Source organism: Geotrypetes seraphini, chromosome 5 (assembly GCF_902459505.1).
Source record: "Geotrypetes seraphini chromosome 5, aGeoSer1.1, whole genome shotgun sequence".
Lineage (NCBI taxonomy): Eukaryota > Metazoa > Chordata > Amphibia > Gymnophiona > Dermophiidae > Geotrypetes > Geotrypetes seraphini.
This window is the reverse complement of record NC_047088.1, coordinates 164,441,884-164,458,073: the sequence shown is the minus strand read 5'-3', so window position 1 is coordinate 164,458,073 and position 16,190 is coordinate 164,441,884. Positions and strand designations below refer to the sequence as shown.

Below are 16,190 nucleotides of genomic sequence, written 5' to 3'. Positions count from 1 at the left end.
TCTTCCACGTTGTTGTCTATGAACCGTTAATGAGGGAGGAGTCGAGGGAAATATGAGATAGCGTTAAAAATTTGGTCACACTGTTACAGGACCGGAGCAGTTGTGGGACGGGTCACAGCTCTGCCACCGTTTAAGATAAGTACGGGCTGATAATTCAGTGTTTAAGATCTATTTCTGTATGCGGTGGTATGAGATGGTGATCAGCTGTGATGGTCTCATTAACAACCTGCTCCGTGTTGATCACTAGAGGTTGATTGTTGGGTCTGAGCTTTTCATATACACACATATTTATTCAAGAAGTTATATTCAGTTAAAAAACGTCAAGATGGTCAGTTAGTTTGAATCTACATGTTAAGATGACATGGTAGATGTAGATGTGCCCATTTAATATGTTGCGTATTTCCTAAATCATCTTAGACTATTACGTTTGGAAAATAAAGTCAATGTAAACACTTTGGGTGAATCTCTTCATGAAAAGGCAGTTAATAAATTCCAATAGCTAGTTAGTTAAGCCTCACGGTATACTTACATAGCATCCTGTGAGGCTCCATGGCTCAGCAGCAGTTTAACAATTTTTACATGCCCATTCTTCACAGCATCGTGAAGTGGAGTCTCGTTCTGGTAACCAGCAGTGTTTACCAATGCCATGTGCTGCAGCAGCAGTTTCACTATCTTTTCATGCCCAAGATTGCAGGCCTCATGCTAGGTGGGGTAAGGAAAGCAAAGTTGCTTATTTGCGGTAAGTGTTCACTATTACTTATTGAGGTTATTTGACCATACTTGCCACAAGAGAGAACAGATGATTTCAGAAAGGGTAAAACTCATGTACAAAGATTAGGTTCTCACCTTGGTAATCTTCTTTCTTGTAGATGTGTCTAGTGGCCCTGAAACAATAGGGTTTTGTATTTCAGCTCGCAAGTTGGTTGCAGAAAACTGTCAAATCATGTTTTCAACTCCACCTCCTTCCCAGAGATCTTCTCCTGACTCCCCCCCCTCACAGTTCGTACAAAGCAATCAAGTAGCACTGTAATAAAAGTCATAACTGGAAGGAAGGAATCAAGGAAATCCCCGATACTACAATTCTTCTCTGCTCTGTAACAAACACAGTGATCAACATCCAAACTTGTACAACCAGCACTAACCATATATAGAGGTCATAGCTGAACCGCCAGAATGACAGATCTCAGGGTCTCCATGTGAAAAGATGGAACTCGCAGAGCCCTGTTGACCGCCTTCAGATCCAAAATAGGCCGAAAGTCCCCTCTTTCTTGAGCACCACGAAGTAAATCAAATACCGGACAATGTCACACTCCTGCGGTGGCACCAGCACTACCGCTTTGAGATCTAGCAATCTTGAAGCATCTATCAAAAGGCCCACTTCATCCATGTCGCCCAACAAGGAGAAGCAGTGATCTGGCAAGGAACGGGAAAACTCCAGAGCATAACTGTCCCGAATCACCTCCAGGACCCACAGATCAGTTGTGATCACGGCCCACCAGAACTAAGGGAGGTGCCAGCAATGAGTCATTGGGTGGGATGTACACAGTCTTCAGGAAGACAGGGCACCTTAGACAGGGCACGTTAAGGTCTGAACCAAATTGTCCAAATCCTTGATCACATTTAAATAGTATGGAAATCACTTGCACTGGATGGCCTCTCCTGTTTAGGCAGCACCTTTTGAGAGCTAGGCCATAATCCAGAAATGATCCAGGTCCTCTAGCACTTTAGGATCCACACAGTAGGCACTGCCAGATGGAGCCAGCATCACTACTGAGCTGCAAGTTCCTACAGGAGCCACATTTGCATTACATCGTGGTGTAAAGCTGGTCAAAAATTACACCTGCCATTCTTACTCGTTCGATCACCTGTCACTGACTCAACCCAAGAACGGTTCTGCATCTTCTCCCATTGGAGAGCTAAACTTTATTCTCACAAAAGATGAAAGAATGAAGGCCCAGATTCACCACCATAAATTGTATGCTGCTCGACTGAGAGGCTATCCTGTATTACACAGAAACATAACGACAGATAAAGGTCAAATGGCCCATCTAATCTGCCCATCCACAGCATCCACTATCCCCCTCTTCTCCCCAAGAGATCTCATGTATCTGTCCTATGCTTTCTTGAATTCCTTTCATTTTCTGTTTTGTATAATTTTAAATGTAAACCGCTTTTGATCTACTAGATAGTAAAGGCAGTATATAAAATTCAATAAAACAAACATAGGCACTGTACAATGGGTCCTGAAGTGGGGGCAATCCCACCCCCTCCTTCCCTCCTCTGGGAAGGTCCCCATGGAACCTGTCCAAGCTAGTCTCTGCCAGCTTTGGCCCATGAACTAAAGCTCAAGGCAGGAAGGAAGAAAACCTTCTGGCTCTGCTGTGGTAAAGACCCGAACCTAAGCAGCAACTAAACTCTGGTGCTCAAGAGCAGGGACTGCAGGTCATAAGTCTGTAGCCTGGGAAGCCCAGCCTATCCTGACTGATCTTATTACACCAGCCCAATCTGTATCGTCTGCTGGAGGTAGAGAAATACTGAGTTACGAGTCTATACCAGCCCTTATACCAGTGATATCACTGGAACAATTTCGCCTCCATCTGCTGGTAGGGGGGGATACAACCTGTTGATATGGAATGATCTAACTAAATGGAAAGGAAGGAAATATTTTTCACAAAGAGTGATACATGGAAAATTCTATTAAAAGAGACAGTGGCAGTAAAATAGTATTGAAATCTCAACAAGCATGGCACAAGTTCAGAAATCCTTACTAAATGAAAAGCCAAGAGAGAACCAGAGATCAAATGCAGTCTACTATATTGCAACAGATGTGAGATGACATGATGGACAATTATGATAAAACTATAAAGCACTGAGTAGTGCCCGCATCGGGTTCCGTCAAGATGTAAGGATACCCACTGTCCTGCTTATCTTTGGAGAAAGGGAAAATTCATAGAAGTTCCTTTTCAAAATTTTGTCAGCAAACCCACTGCAGTTGTAAAATATATGGATATTTTATACCTGCATGGAAATGATTGCAAGACGTGTATTGAAAAGTATATACTGAGATTTAAAAACTCAGCCTATGTGCTTGTTCTCTCATGTCTAACCTAACCCCAAATATACTATTTACCTCAACAGAGGAGACTTATGGGACCATATTTTTATAGGATAAAACTAAGTTAGCCCACTAAATAACTGATTATTGCCAACATTTGATTTAATGCTTACCAGTGGTGTCCATCCAGCATGGTCTTTAACATTGGGGTCTGAACCACTGAGAAGGAGTTGTTCCACAATTGGTAGATCACCCTACATGAAAAAAATACCCAGTAGTTCAGAAAAAAAGAAAGTCAAGTAAGCCAGGAAATTATATAATGAAAGAAAAAAATGTATTTTTTAAATATCTGATATCTTCAAAGCTCAAACATTTAAGAAGTACACAGCTGTTTAGATCTCAGGTCTCATGAAAGCAGTGGAAAACTCTAGAACATGAACTGAAGCTAGAAGACAATAGTTGGGCTTCAGAATTGACCAAGTATATTAACTGCATACATCAGAGGCACCAAACCATTGTCTATATTAGGCCTTGACAAATCACTATATAACATTATATTTTTTGTTCCTGGATAAGAATTGTTCTCTCTTAATTGCCTATGCCACAAAAGTATACAAAATGGATATCATTCCCCTCAAACTTTGCTTTTGTGACCAGGTATTTGATATTCTGAAATGCACCTTTTTGCAGAAAATTCCAGATTGAGTCCAAGCTGAGTAAACTTAAGGGCCCTTTTGATGTCTAGGCTTAAGCAGTGGAACTTGTAGGATGAAAGTGTGTGTAAGTCACTGATCAGAGGAAGCCAAAGCTTTTTCCACCATCTTCACTCATCAAGATGGGTTCTGCTTCTTCCACAATGTGACCAGTTTGTTTGAAGCAACTGGAATCGTCTATAACTCAAAAGTGTGGTATCTCTCTATTAACAGCTCATCCAGGAGCATCAAAGCTGTGCAGGAACAAGTATCCATCTCTCCTACTGGCTCACTCAGTGTACCTCAAAGAGGATTAGAACACCATCAAGACCTTACTAGGCGCCTTGAAGTATGATGGTTATGCCTGGGAGGTCATCGGAGACTTAAAAATGGTGGTGTTCCTAATGGATCTCCAAGGCAGTTTTACCAAGTTTCCCTTTCTATCTCTGCCTTTGGGACAGAAGAGACACAAAGGCGCACCAGACCAAGTTTTCTGTGGGGAGAAACAACATCAAATGGGAACCGCTGGTAGACCCCCGGAAGGTGCCGATGCCACCACTGCAAATCAAACTGGGTCTAATGAAATAATTTGTCAGAGCTTTAGATAAGAAGTCAGCAGCTTTCAAATACCTTCAAGACATCTTCCCTAATCTGTCCAAGGCAAAGCTGGTGTCTTCATCCAACCACAGATAAAGAAGATCCTGGAGTGCAAATAGAATGTTAGGAATTATCAGGAAAGGAATGGAAAACAAAGATGAAAATGTTATAATGCCCTTGTATTGCTCTATAGTACGGCCACAACTTAAATACTGCATGCAGTTCTGGTCGCCTTATTTCAAAAAAGATATAGCGGAATTAGAAAAAGTACAGAGAACAGCGACAAAAATGATAAAAGGTTTGGGATGCCTTCCCTATGAGGAAAGGCTTAAGCGGCTAGGGCTCTTCAGCTTGGAGAAGAGACAGTTCAGGGGTGATACAATAGAGGTCTGTAGGTCGCTGCCGGCTAGATGGAGTGAATGTATGCTCACCATCTGTCATCCATTTTTCCCACTCGATCCTCACAAGGTACTTAAATGCATGATTAACAGCAATATCAAGTGGCTACAGTTTACATGTAAGTCCATCAGGTATTACAGCCATGTGACCACCAACCTGGTTCACTGCCTTCTGAACACTATCCATCAAGGAGCAGAGTCGAAAATTAGCAAGGATTTCTTCTTGTTAAAAAATCCAGTTCCAGGCCGCATTCTGTAGCATTTGTCTACCCATTCCATCATAACGTCTTCATTCATGCAGCCCTTCTTGTTCACTGAGATCTCGATATCCTTGGGTAGTTATTTTTGTGGCATTGTTTCCCTCTTAAAAATCATGAATGGCTTCAGCTTTTTGCCACTTGCCGTGCAAGCTAGAACCGTAAAACTTGTCCGCTTATGACCTGTGGTAGCTACTGATATGGTCTTTTTACCAATTTTATCGACAGTACATGTTGACGGAATGTCCATCTACATTGGGACCTTGTCCATGCTGATGATGTCATCCGGTGTTAGTTTCAGTGTCTCAATTTCCTTGCCGACAAACTCTCTAAAACTATCAAGTTTCTTCTGGCAGTCTCTGTCCCACAGTACTTCTAGCTCGGATAGATAGACCAATTATGACCCCCCCCCCCCTTTGAAGTCATCAATTGTCATTTCAGTCGCACCTCCTCATGCCTTCATTTTGATTGCTATTGTTGAAAACTATCCGATTGCTCTTACGCTGCACGAGAATCCATTCTTTAAGTCGTTTCTCCAAGTTTGGCCATTTTGCTTCCCTTGTTGCCTACGTGGTGGAAGTACATGCAAAGCTTCTTCATCTTTTCACCAATTTCCCACTTGTTTCTCATCTACTTCAAAATGGTGTCTAGCTGCACAACTGCTGTTTTCTTTTGCTAAAACAACCTGGAACTTAAATTCTGCAGCATAGGACTTGCGTTGCAGCATGATATTGTTAAGTGCAAAATATTATCAATTTAATTGTTCACGCTCAACTATAATGTAAATTTAGAGTTGCAAAGGCCTACAGAGGTGTGCCAAATTACTTCAGTAACGCCGCAGGGTGGCTTATCATTGGGGAAATATGGTAATCACAAAATCTAAAAAAAAAACAACTATTCACTTCTAAATCTTCTGTGGTCATCTTTGCATAAACTCAATATAAATACGTTAGTTGTGATTCATATGTTGCTTTTTATGATTTCATAAGAATGAAAAGATGAAAAATTAGTGTTTTTATATTTTAAAAAGGTAAATTGCAGAATTTGACTATCTTGGTCACAAAAGCAATGTTTTATGGAAACAACAGATATTTTCTCAACTTTTTTTAGACATGAGCAATTACGAAATAACACTTACTTCCCATGAACAGAAATTGTGTTACATAAATCTAGGAGCCAGCCCCAAAACTTCAGAGCCAGTGTTGCAAACATTTTTCACTTCTCCTTCCACACACCTCCCAAACATTTTTCACTTCTCCTTCCACACACCTCCAACACTGACCCTCATTTATATGAAAATTTCTTGCAAATTCCTGACATGTTTGTGATATTAAGGACACAAACTGAGCAGTCTTTTCCACAATAGCAGACATTTTTCCACAAAAGCAAACAATTGCTATTGTAAACCGTTATGACATTTTGATAACTTGAAATATATCTAGATATTAAAACCAATCCAATTTTTTAGACCTGGACAAGGATCTCAAGTTAATTGCATAGCACATTGATATTCATTAAGTCAGTGTCTTGTAAAGTTTTTTTTAGCTCTGGCACACTAAACGGAGCAAATGTTTTTTGTGGCACATTATAATTGAAATTATACCTCTGTAATGTACATCGGCACGAGCATCTTCCACCTGCTGCTCGCACCACCCTTGGCTCCCTTCTGATATCATATCCTGTCCCGTGACAGGAAGAAATGTCAGAAGGGAGCCAAGGCTGGCACTAGTAGCAGGTGGAAGATGTTGCTCACACTGGTGAACATTTACATAGGTATGCCAGAGGGCGGAGAGGCACCAGCATTGGCAGTGACAAACTCTTGTGTACACAATGTACACATCATCTATTCTAGTGTAATAGTTATTTTATGAATTATTTCTTATGAAGGGAATTTTAAAAATCTGGAATCTCTCTAGACAAATCACTGTGCTACAGCACACAGTTTGCAAGACACTGCATTAAGTGTTGTTAAGTAATGTTTTTCATTACGCTAAATTTGCTTAATCCTATGCAATGAGCATTTCTAATATTTTAACTGCAATGTAAACCAGAGAATTGTGTTCTCATTTCTGATCATAACCTCTTTAGAGGGAGCAATCTGTTTTAGCTTGGACTATAATGATGAATTCCACAGGTCCACGGCGTCAGTAACTTTTCAAAATCATACAATTTTGATAGTCAAAATTTCTGGTCATTTCCAATGTGGTAGCTTCCTGTCTGCAATATCAAACTAAGGATTAACATTTTTGTCCACCCTCACAGGAGAAACACTTTTCTAACTGCAAAACAGATGGGGTTGTATGCCCTTGTGGGTTATTATATATTGGAAAAATGGAGATCACGAGCAGCTCAGATATGTGGTTGAGATGTTCTGGGGGCCCCCCTACGTTCATACTTTATTTCTGGTTTACAATTGCTGATCTGGCTTTGTAGAACATGCGCAGAACTTCTGCTTAGTGCATGGAAAAGTTTGTTAAGAAGTCCAGAGACAGAATGTTTATGTTTATTAAGTGCTTGATATATTGCTGTTTCTGTGCAACAAGTCATAGCGGTTAATACAACAAAGAATATTAACATAGTAAATGATGGCAGATAAAGGCCTGAATGGTCCATCCAGTCTGCCCATTGGTTATATCCATTAAAAATTAATGATTAAATTAAATTGTCTCTTTGATAATTCTGGAAAATAGGCTGTAAAAGTCCACCTGATATTGTTCCAAATGCTGAAGTTGCCATCCAAGCTCTCGCCAGCCTATCCAACCATCCTTGTTTGCAGGATATCTACCATAAGTCTGGCCAGTAACATCCTCATGTTCCAAGTTAGTGGAGTTCCCACTGATGCCCTCCCCAACCCATTCTACACCAAATCACCACATATGGGACACAGACCGTGCAAGTCTGTCCAGTACCGGCCTTAGTTCTTTAATTTACATCCTTTGCTTTTTAATTAGAGATCCTTTATGTTTTTCCTACGCTTTTTTTTAATTCCATCACCGTTTTCCTCTCCACCACTTCCTTCCGGAGGGCATTCCAGGCATCTACCATCCTCTCCATGAAAAAAAATTTCCTAACATTGCTCCTGAGACTTCCTTCCTGCAACCTCAATTTAAGCTCTCTAGTTTTATCATTTTCTCTTCTCTGGAAAAGATTTGGTTCTACATTAATACCTTTAGCTCTAAATTAAGCCCTCAAGAGATGCTGCTGCTGCCAGGCCCCTCTCTCCCCTCTCCCCTGTTAAAACTCTCTTACCACTTCCCCCCTCACTGAGAGCCCCCTATAGCTGCTGCCTGGACCCCTGCCCTCCCACCAAGAGCCACCATTGCTGCTGCCAGGCCCACTCTCCTACCCTCAGAGCTGCTGCCAGGCCCATGCTAATTTTATTTCAATTCTTTTATATTTAAATCATCTGATCAATTGTGCAATTACAAATTTTAATTGCGATTAATCATGGGATTAAAATTTTAACCGTGATTAATGATGTTCAGTTCAAATTCTTGGTTTTTTTTTTTGAATGCTTTGCATGTTTAAGATCACTCCATAGATTTTTTTTGGGACCATCATAAGTATAAAAGACAGCTGAAATCCTTTATAACTTCCTTGAGCCAGTTTTATAACTTTTTCATAAGAATGCAACCATCGTCTCGCCATAACCAAACCAATATATTAGTACTTCACTTTTCAGTAGCTTCTCAATAACTTATAACTCCAAAGTTCATTTGAAACAATCAAAGCTATTTAGAACATTTTTCCACTTTTCTCTTCAATCAATATCTATTCTGTTCCCCCATTTCTTTATAAAATCTTATTTGCTTAGTTCACCTGACATGATTTGTTTCAAATTCTCTATGTCATGGATGGAATGAACTGCTCCAACTCACATTCAATAAAGTCTTGGCTCTTCCTACATAAAACAAATATGGTGGCCTCATTTTATTGCACTTTGGAGTTTTAAGTTACACTGAGACATTACTGAATACTGAAGCACTGAAATATTGGTTTGGTTAAGTCATAAACTGATGCTCAAGGATGTCATAAATGATTTCTTGTATACCTTTTTTGAAATATATATAAAAAATAATCTTTAAAAGTCCAGGTTGGTCAGGGCGTGAGACTAGACTGAATTATCAACTAGTTATTCTGACCTCCCCCCACTTTTTTCGGTTATTTTTACAAAAGTATTTTATAGGATTGGAATATTTGTACACTTATAGAATTGTCTTCATCTGACTAACCGAAGGCCTAATAAGTTAATAAAATTTTTGAGACTTAACTACCTTAATGAAAAGTTTCAAATTTTATATTTATTAAGTTTTTATATACCACCTATCAAGGTTATCTAAGTGGTTTTACAATCAGGTACTCAAGTATTTTCCCTTTCTGTCCTGGTGGGCTCACAATCTATCTAATTTAACTGGGGCTATGGAGGACTGAGTGACTTGCCCAGGGTTACAAGGAGCAGTGCGGGGCCCAAACCCACAACCCCAGGGCGTCAAGGCCGCAGCTGCAACCACCGCACCACACTTTTGCACCTACCATTATTTTCAATCTGTTAAAAATCAGCAAATAAACAGTAATTATATTTTAAAATTTACAGAATTACAGTGTTCTCCCCAGCGCTTTTCAGCTGGGCGCTCCGCCCAGCAAATTTAGATTACCGCCCGGCTGTCATCTGCCGAATCCTGCTGCCACCACTGCTTAACGCGCAGCCTGAAGAGCCGCCGAAAGACTCCCGCCGGACTTTAAAATAAACAAAACCCAGCAAGCGACTCGAACCCGGCTTCCCTCCGAAACCGGAAGTTACATCGGGGGGGGGGGGGGGGTAGAGAAGAGAAGCCGGCACGGACCATTAGAGCACCGGAGCATGTGGGAGATAGGCCCGCCACGGAGGGAAGCTTACTTGCTCTTGCTTACTTCAGGTCTTTCTCGCTTCCGGGTCCTGCCTACTTTCTGTTTCCGCGAAGGCAGGACCCGGCAACGAGGAAGACCCGAAGTAAGCAAGAGCAGCAAGTTGTAAGCTTCCCTCTGTCGCTAACCTTTGAGAGATAGGTCAGCGACGAAGGGAAACTTGCAACTTGCCTTTGTCTGTAGCGAATCTGCCGGGTGTGTGAGACGGGGGGGGGGGGTTGAATGGGAGCAGAAATGCTGCTGTACCCAATTAGAGGGGGAGGGGGGAAGAGAAATGCTGGTGCTTCTGCTGTACCCAATTGTGGGGGGGGGGGGTTAAGAGAAATGCTGATGATGCTGCTGCTGTACCCAATAGGGGGAGGGGGAAGAGTCATGCTGCTGCACACAATTAGGGGGGAGGGTGAAGAGAAATGCTGCTTCTGCTGTACCAAATTGGGGGGAGGAAAGAGAAATGCTGATGATACTGCTGTACCTAATGGGGGGAGGGGAAGAGAAATGCTGCTGCACCCAATTGGGGAGAGAGAGGGAAGGAGGGAGAAGGAAGATCAGGAAAAGGAGGAAAGAGATGCAAAGACCATGGGAGGGAGGGAAAGGAGATACCATACCATGGAATGGAAGAGAGAGATGTCAGGGCATATGGGGGAGGGGAAGCAGGGCCGGATTAAAGGATAGGCCCAGTAGGCACAGGCCTAGGGCCTGAAATGGCCAGGAGGGTCCCGCCAGTGCTGTGCTTTGGGGCCTCACCCTTGCTGGATTCACTGGCAGCAGCAGCCTCATCATCATCCCGGGCACCCCCCCCAACCCGATCTGACCCTCCTATCTCTCCCTCCTTCCCTCATCAGAGGGAATCATGGCAGGAGAAAGCCCTGAAGCAGCCTGCTTAGAGTAGAGCAGTGCTGTTTAGAGTCTCGTGATGGGAGGGAGCAAGAGATAGGAAGGTCATGGGGGGGAGAGTAGCAGTCTGCCCCGGGTACTCGGCCTGGCATCATGAACTTCTTCGGCTAGCAACAGCATTTACAATTCACTGCTGTTGCCAGCTTCAGGCCTTCCTCTCTGCCGGGTCCTGCCTACTTCTGTTTCTATGAAGGCAGGACCCGACAGAGAAGAAGGCCCGAAGCTGGCAACAGCAGCGAATTGTGAATGCTGCTGCCTGAAGAAGTTCATGACGCCAGGCCTTGGGTGACAGAAGGAGGAAAGGGAGCAGAGGGGGAGAGACTTGCTGCACCCAACTGGAGAGAGAAAGAAGATGAGGGAGGGAATGAAACGAGATGCCAGGGATTGGAGGGAAGGAGGAAAGTATGCCAAACCAAGGGAAAAGGAAGAAGAAGATGTCAGAGTATGGAGGGAGAGGAAGAGATGGAAGAAAAGGAAAGAAGTGAGATGCCAGAGAATCAGGGAAGGGAAGATACCAGACTGTGGGGTGCGAAGGAAAGAAAGGAGAAGAGAGAGTTCCCAGAGCATAGGGGACGGGGTGTTGACAGAGAGAGAAAAATGAAGAGGTGGCAGAGCTAAAATCAATCATGTACAAAGGAGAAGAGAAGGGGCACAGGATAGACAGTTTATTGAAGGAGCATAAAAAGAGGGAAGATGCCATATGGAACGGGGAGAGGGCGGACAGTGGATGGAAGGGGCTGATGCTGCATGGAAGACAGAGCGGACAGATGCTGGCTAGAAAGAAGAGTGAAGACAAGATGATTAAAGCAGAAACGACAAAAGGTAGAAAAAAAATTTTTGTTGCTTTACGTAGAATCAAGTAGTATTGTATCTATTGATTAAAGTTTATAAATAGGAAATGGAAATAAGGCAGTTTTTTGGGGACTAAACCCCTTTCCTCAGGTCAGGACAGGATACCATACTATAACAGCAGGGGTGCCCAAATGGTCGAGCGCGATCGACCAGTAGATCACAAAGGTAATGTGAGTCGATCGCGTTGCCTTGGCAATCTTTTTCTTCTTGCCTCCCTGAGCCAGGCCAGGCGTGTACAAGCGCCGGACTCATAAGACTTCACCTCTGAAGTCAATTCTGACATCAGAGAGGAAGTTCTGGGCCAGCCAATCGCTGCCTGGCTCCTCCTCTACGACGTAAGAATTGACATCAGAGGTGAAGTCTTGTGAGTCCAGCGCTTGTACATTCCTGGTCTGGCTCGTGGAAGCAGGGAGAAATTGGCATGGTGGCTTAGGGGGTAGGGAAAGAATCGGGGAAATGGAGAAATTGGCGCGATGGCTTGGGGGGGGGCAGGGGGTGAGAGAAAGAAAGAGAGACAGAAAGAAAAGGGGAGGGGCAGAAAGAAAAAAATATTGGATTTATAGTCAGAAGAAGGAAGTGCAAACAGAGACTCATGAAATCACCAGACAAAAAGGTAGGAAAAATGATTTTATTTTCAGTTTAGTGATCAAAATATGTCTGTTTTAAGAATTTATATCTGCTGTCTATATTTTGCACTATGGCCCCCTTTTACTAAACCGCAATAGCGGTTTTTAGCGCAGGGAGCCTATGAGCATCGAGAGCAGCGCAGGGCATTCAGTGCATCTCCCTGCTCTAAAAACCAGTATTACAATTTAGTAAAAAGGGAGGGGGTATATTTGTCTATTTTTGTATAGTTGTTCCTGAGGTGACATTGCATAGAATCATCTGCCTTGACCTCTTTGAAAACCCGCGGAATATAAATGATAATTAACATTTTCTCTGCGTACAGTGTGCTTTGTGGTTTTTTTTTAATGTTATTGTTGGTAGATCATTTTGACTTGATCATTTTTAAAGTAGCTCGCAAGCCCAAAAAGTGTGGGCACCCCTGCTGTACAGTCATTTCTTGTATGACTGGATGAGCTATATTTATCTTTTTTTTTAGTTGTTTAAATTCATGCAGAAATAAATGGCTAGATTGAACCTAATGACTTCATTAATGCCTTTCCCTTTTTTAGACCTCTATACCATTTGAAAGAGGGCAAATACTTCTTAAATTTAGTAAAAATATTCTGGCACAAGTGTCAAACCTTAAAAAAGGAAGTCATATTGAGCATTGGAAAATAATAATAATAATTAACTAATAAAAATAGTATACATTTAGGGCTCCTTTTACTAAGTTCCGATAGTGGTTTTAGTGTGCGCTTAGCGCGCGGAGGAATTGCCATGCGCGCTAGATGCTAACGCCAGCATTGAGTTGGCACTAGTTTTCCCACGTAGCGCAGGGGTTTGCGCGTGCTAAAAATGCTAGCGCACCTTAGTAAAAGAGGGGGTTAATTTTCCACAACACCAAATTTCCCCATCCCGCCCCACCCGGCTACTTTTTCATGCCACCCGGCTGGAAAAAATTTCTGGGGAGAACACTGGAATTATATTATATTAACTTTGTATCATGCAGAGATAGTGTCAGCTTCTATTCCCTTTGGTGAAACACAGTTTGATCAGGGATGTCTAGCCATATACACAGAACTGTACATCCCTATTCCATATGCAAACTTCTTCCTACTGAAATATACAGTACTTTACATTAGTTACTCCTGGGTCATAGAAAAAATTAAAATATCATAAACCATCCTACCTTTATAGATGCAACATGCAACAGTGTTTCTCCTTTGTGGTTTCTCTTGTTTGAATGTCTGCTTGGGGATACCTGCATGCCTAAAGGGCTCCAATGCCCAACCTTTATTCCATCAGGAATATTAGGTAGCGAAGTGCTAGAAGACTTGGTAATAGTAGGACTGTCCATTGTTTTAACAGCCTTTATAGTATTTCTTTTGGGAAAAGGAGAAATGACTGGACCCGAAGATACTGATGACAAACTCTGTGTTATGGTTTCAGGCTCAGTGCTTTCAGATTTTTTTTCTTCATGAACACAAACGTGGCCACTGGCATTTAGCTTACCTCTTTTTTGGCGTTTAGAGACGGGGAAAGTAGCACTGAGACAGCGTAACTGCTGCCTTTTACATTTCACAGGAGTAATGCTTATTTCTGAGCCCAGTGGTTTCTCTGAAACAAAACTGTTATTACCAAATGTTTCCATAGCATATGTTGGTTCACTGTTTTGCAAAGTTTTGGTTCCTAAGGTCAAGTGGCATTGATTTTCATTCTGAATCAAGCTGGATTCAAAATCAGGCCCAGTATCTAACACTGTCTTCCCAATGCTATTTAATTCTGGGCTGCAGAGGACCAAAGACTGACTGCAAAATGAAACCACTTTTTCAACATGGGGCTCTTTTAGATGTTCTTCTTTGATCTGCACATTTCTTTCACTGTCCTGTTTTTGCTCTTCCTTCCCAAAACCCCATTCCAGGTTAATGTCTTCTAGGTTCTTCTTGTTCACTTTTTTGCATCTTGATTTCTTTACCTTCTTTGGTGGCTGATCACATGGTGGAGAAGGCAAGAAATCATACATATTAAATGATGCTTGAACTGATGTTCCATCAATGACCACTGGCTTCTGCTGCTGCTTTTGCTCTTTATCCAGAATGTATCGGACTCTCTTACTGCGAGGACTGAACCACATCTTTATCTGCTTCTTCTTGATTTCTGCTTCCTTAACAGGATTGTCTTTCAGGCATAGATTTTTTGCAAAATCAGTTCTTTCTGCATGAGTAGAAAAAGACAAAGTACATTATTAGATATATACCCAATAGTCCAATAGTATCCACAATCTGGTCTCCAACACCCCCGTATCCGCAATCTGGCCTCCAACACCCCCCCCCAAAAAAAAAAAAAAAGAAAGAAAAATGTAACTACTACTTCTAGATAGCTAGAAAGATCATTGAAGGAAGACATCATGTTTGGGAAGATCGAAGGAACTGGGTGAAGCAGGTGACTTGCAACCAGATGGCTGGACACATTGAAAACAACCATGGGGATGATGCTGGAGGATCTCTCCGGACTAGCATAAAACCGATTTTATTTTAAATCTGTAATTCATCAAGTTGTTAGGACTCGAACGCAAGTCAATAGCACCTAATAGCTATTTCTTTAAAAACTACCACTACAAAAGATCAAATAAACAGCTTCTAAAACTAAAAAATGTTCTCATACAGAAAATGATATAAGAAAGGGGAGGGTGGGGGTGGGGGGAGACACCTATGCAGTCTTGAAGGCACTGGTGAATCTTTCAATACTTCTCAAATTTGTCTAACAAAAAGTATCAAATATACAATTTATTTTGCACCAGAACCAATATTATTATTAAGAGTGCTGTCATGTTTCCTCGAAAATAAGACCTAAATAAGCCCTAGCATGATTTTTAAAGATGCTCCTAATATAAGCCCTACCTAAGACTGACCCCTGAGACTAGTGCTACCTGATTTGCCAATCATCTCTCCCTTCCTCTCTTCCATCCTAATTCTTCCTATTTCCTTTTTCTCCCCCCACCCCAACCCCGGTACACCTTAATTTAAAAAAATAGAAACATACAGACCTCAACAAATTTGAGTGAATCTAGTAACCAACAGAAGTCTCTTGTTTCTTCTCCACCATACCACCAAGATTGTCCCCAGTGTAGTTTAAGTAGTGGTGAAGGGTGTGGGGGTGGGAGGTGGGCATAGGGGAAATTACTACCAAGATTAGCAGCAGCTTTAGAAACTGATGTACCAGGTAGGGCTTTTTGTATTTGATTTGATTCGGCCATGAATTTATTATTCGTATTTATAATGATTTAAATTTGAATACGAATAATCTGGGGCTCTATTGTTGTAAATCCTACTGAAATTAACACTTGGATCTCTGATTTCATGTTGCTTCTGTTATTATTTGCTATGTTAAATTCACTGACCATTATTCATATTTGATATCTATATTTGGCTGAATATTTTTCATTATTCACATTTGTCCAAATAGTAAAATATGCTATCAGGTGCAGCTCTAGTACTAAGCTCTTTTCCCATTCTAAGTCTATAACAAGAGAAAGTTTAGTAGAACAGTCTCCTAAGTTACCACTGCACATCACTGGATGCCAGCAGTTTCCCTTCCTGAAGCATGGTGTCAGCTGTATTATATACCGTATTTCCCTGCATATAGGCCACCCCTCTGCATAGGTCGCATCCATGTATAGGCCGCAGAAAAGGATGGCCTATGTTTAAAAACCGGAAGATAAGCCGTCCCACGGAATTAGCTGCGGCTTCTTTTCCGATACCTTCCCTGCCTTTTAAAATCTTCCCCCTACCCCCGGTACCTTTTTTGGAGCCCCCTGGACGGTGAATCTCCAGCGATACAGTGCAGTCGCAATCTCTTCGGCATCCGACCTGCCCCCACACTGCCCGCTGAATGGCTGACGTCAGCCACTCAGTCAAGCGGATGCCAAAGAGAT

The 16,190-nt window shown here is 42.0% G+C and overlaps 1 protein-coding gene across 2 annotated transcripts in view; it reads right to left on the bottom strand.

The window, feature by feature from the left end:
• Positions 1–16,190, bottom strand: part of BARD1 (BRCA1 associated RING domain 1) — a 132,016-nt gene that overhangs the window by 66,801 nt on the left and 49,025 nt on the right. For both annotated transcript variants that reach the window (XM_033947000.1, XM_033947001.1), the window contains 3 exons: positions 13,446–14,470; positions 3,229–3,309; positions 530–702 (listed from right to left, as the gene is read on the bottom strand). In XM_033947000.1, coding sequence (XP_033802891.1) covers positions 530–702; positions 3,229–3,309; positions 13,446–14,470 — 1,279 coding nt within the window. The remainder of the gene's footprint in view (positions 1–529; positions 703–3,228; positions 3,310–13,445; positions 14,471–16,190) is intronic.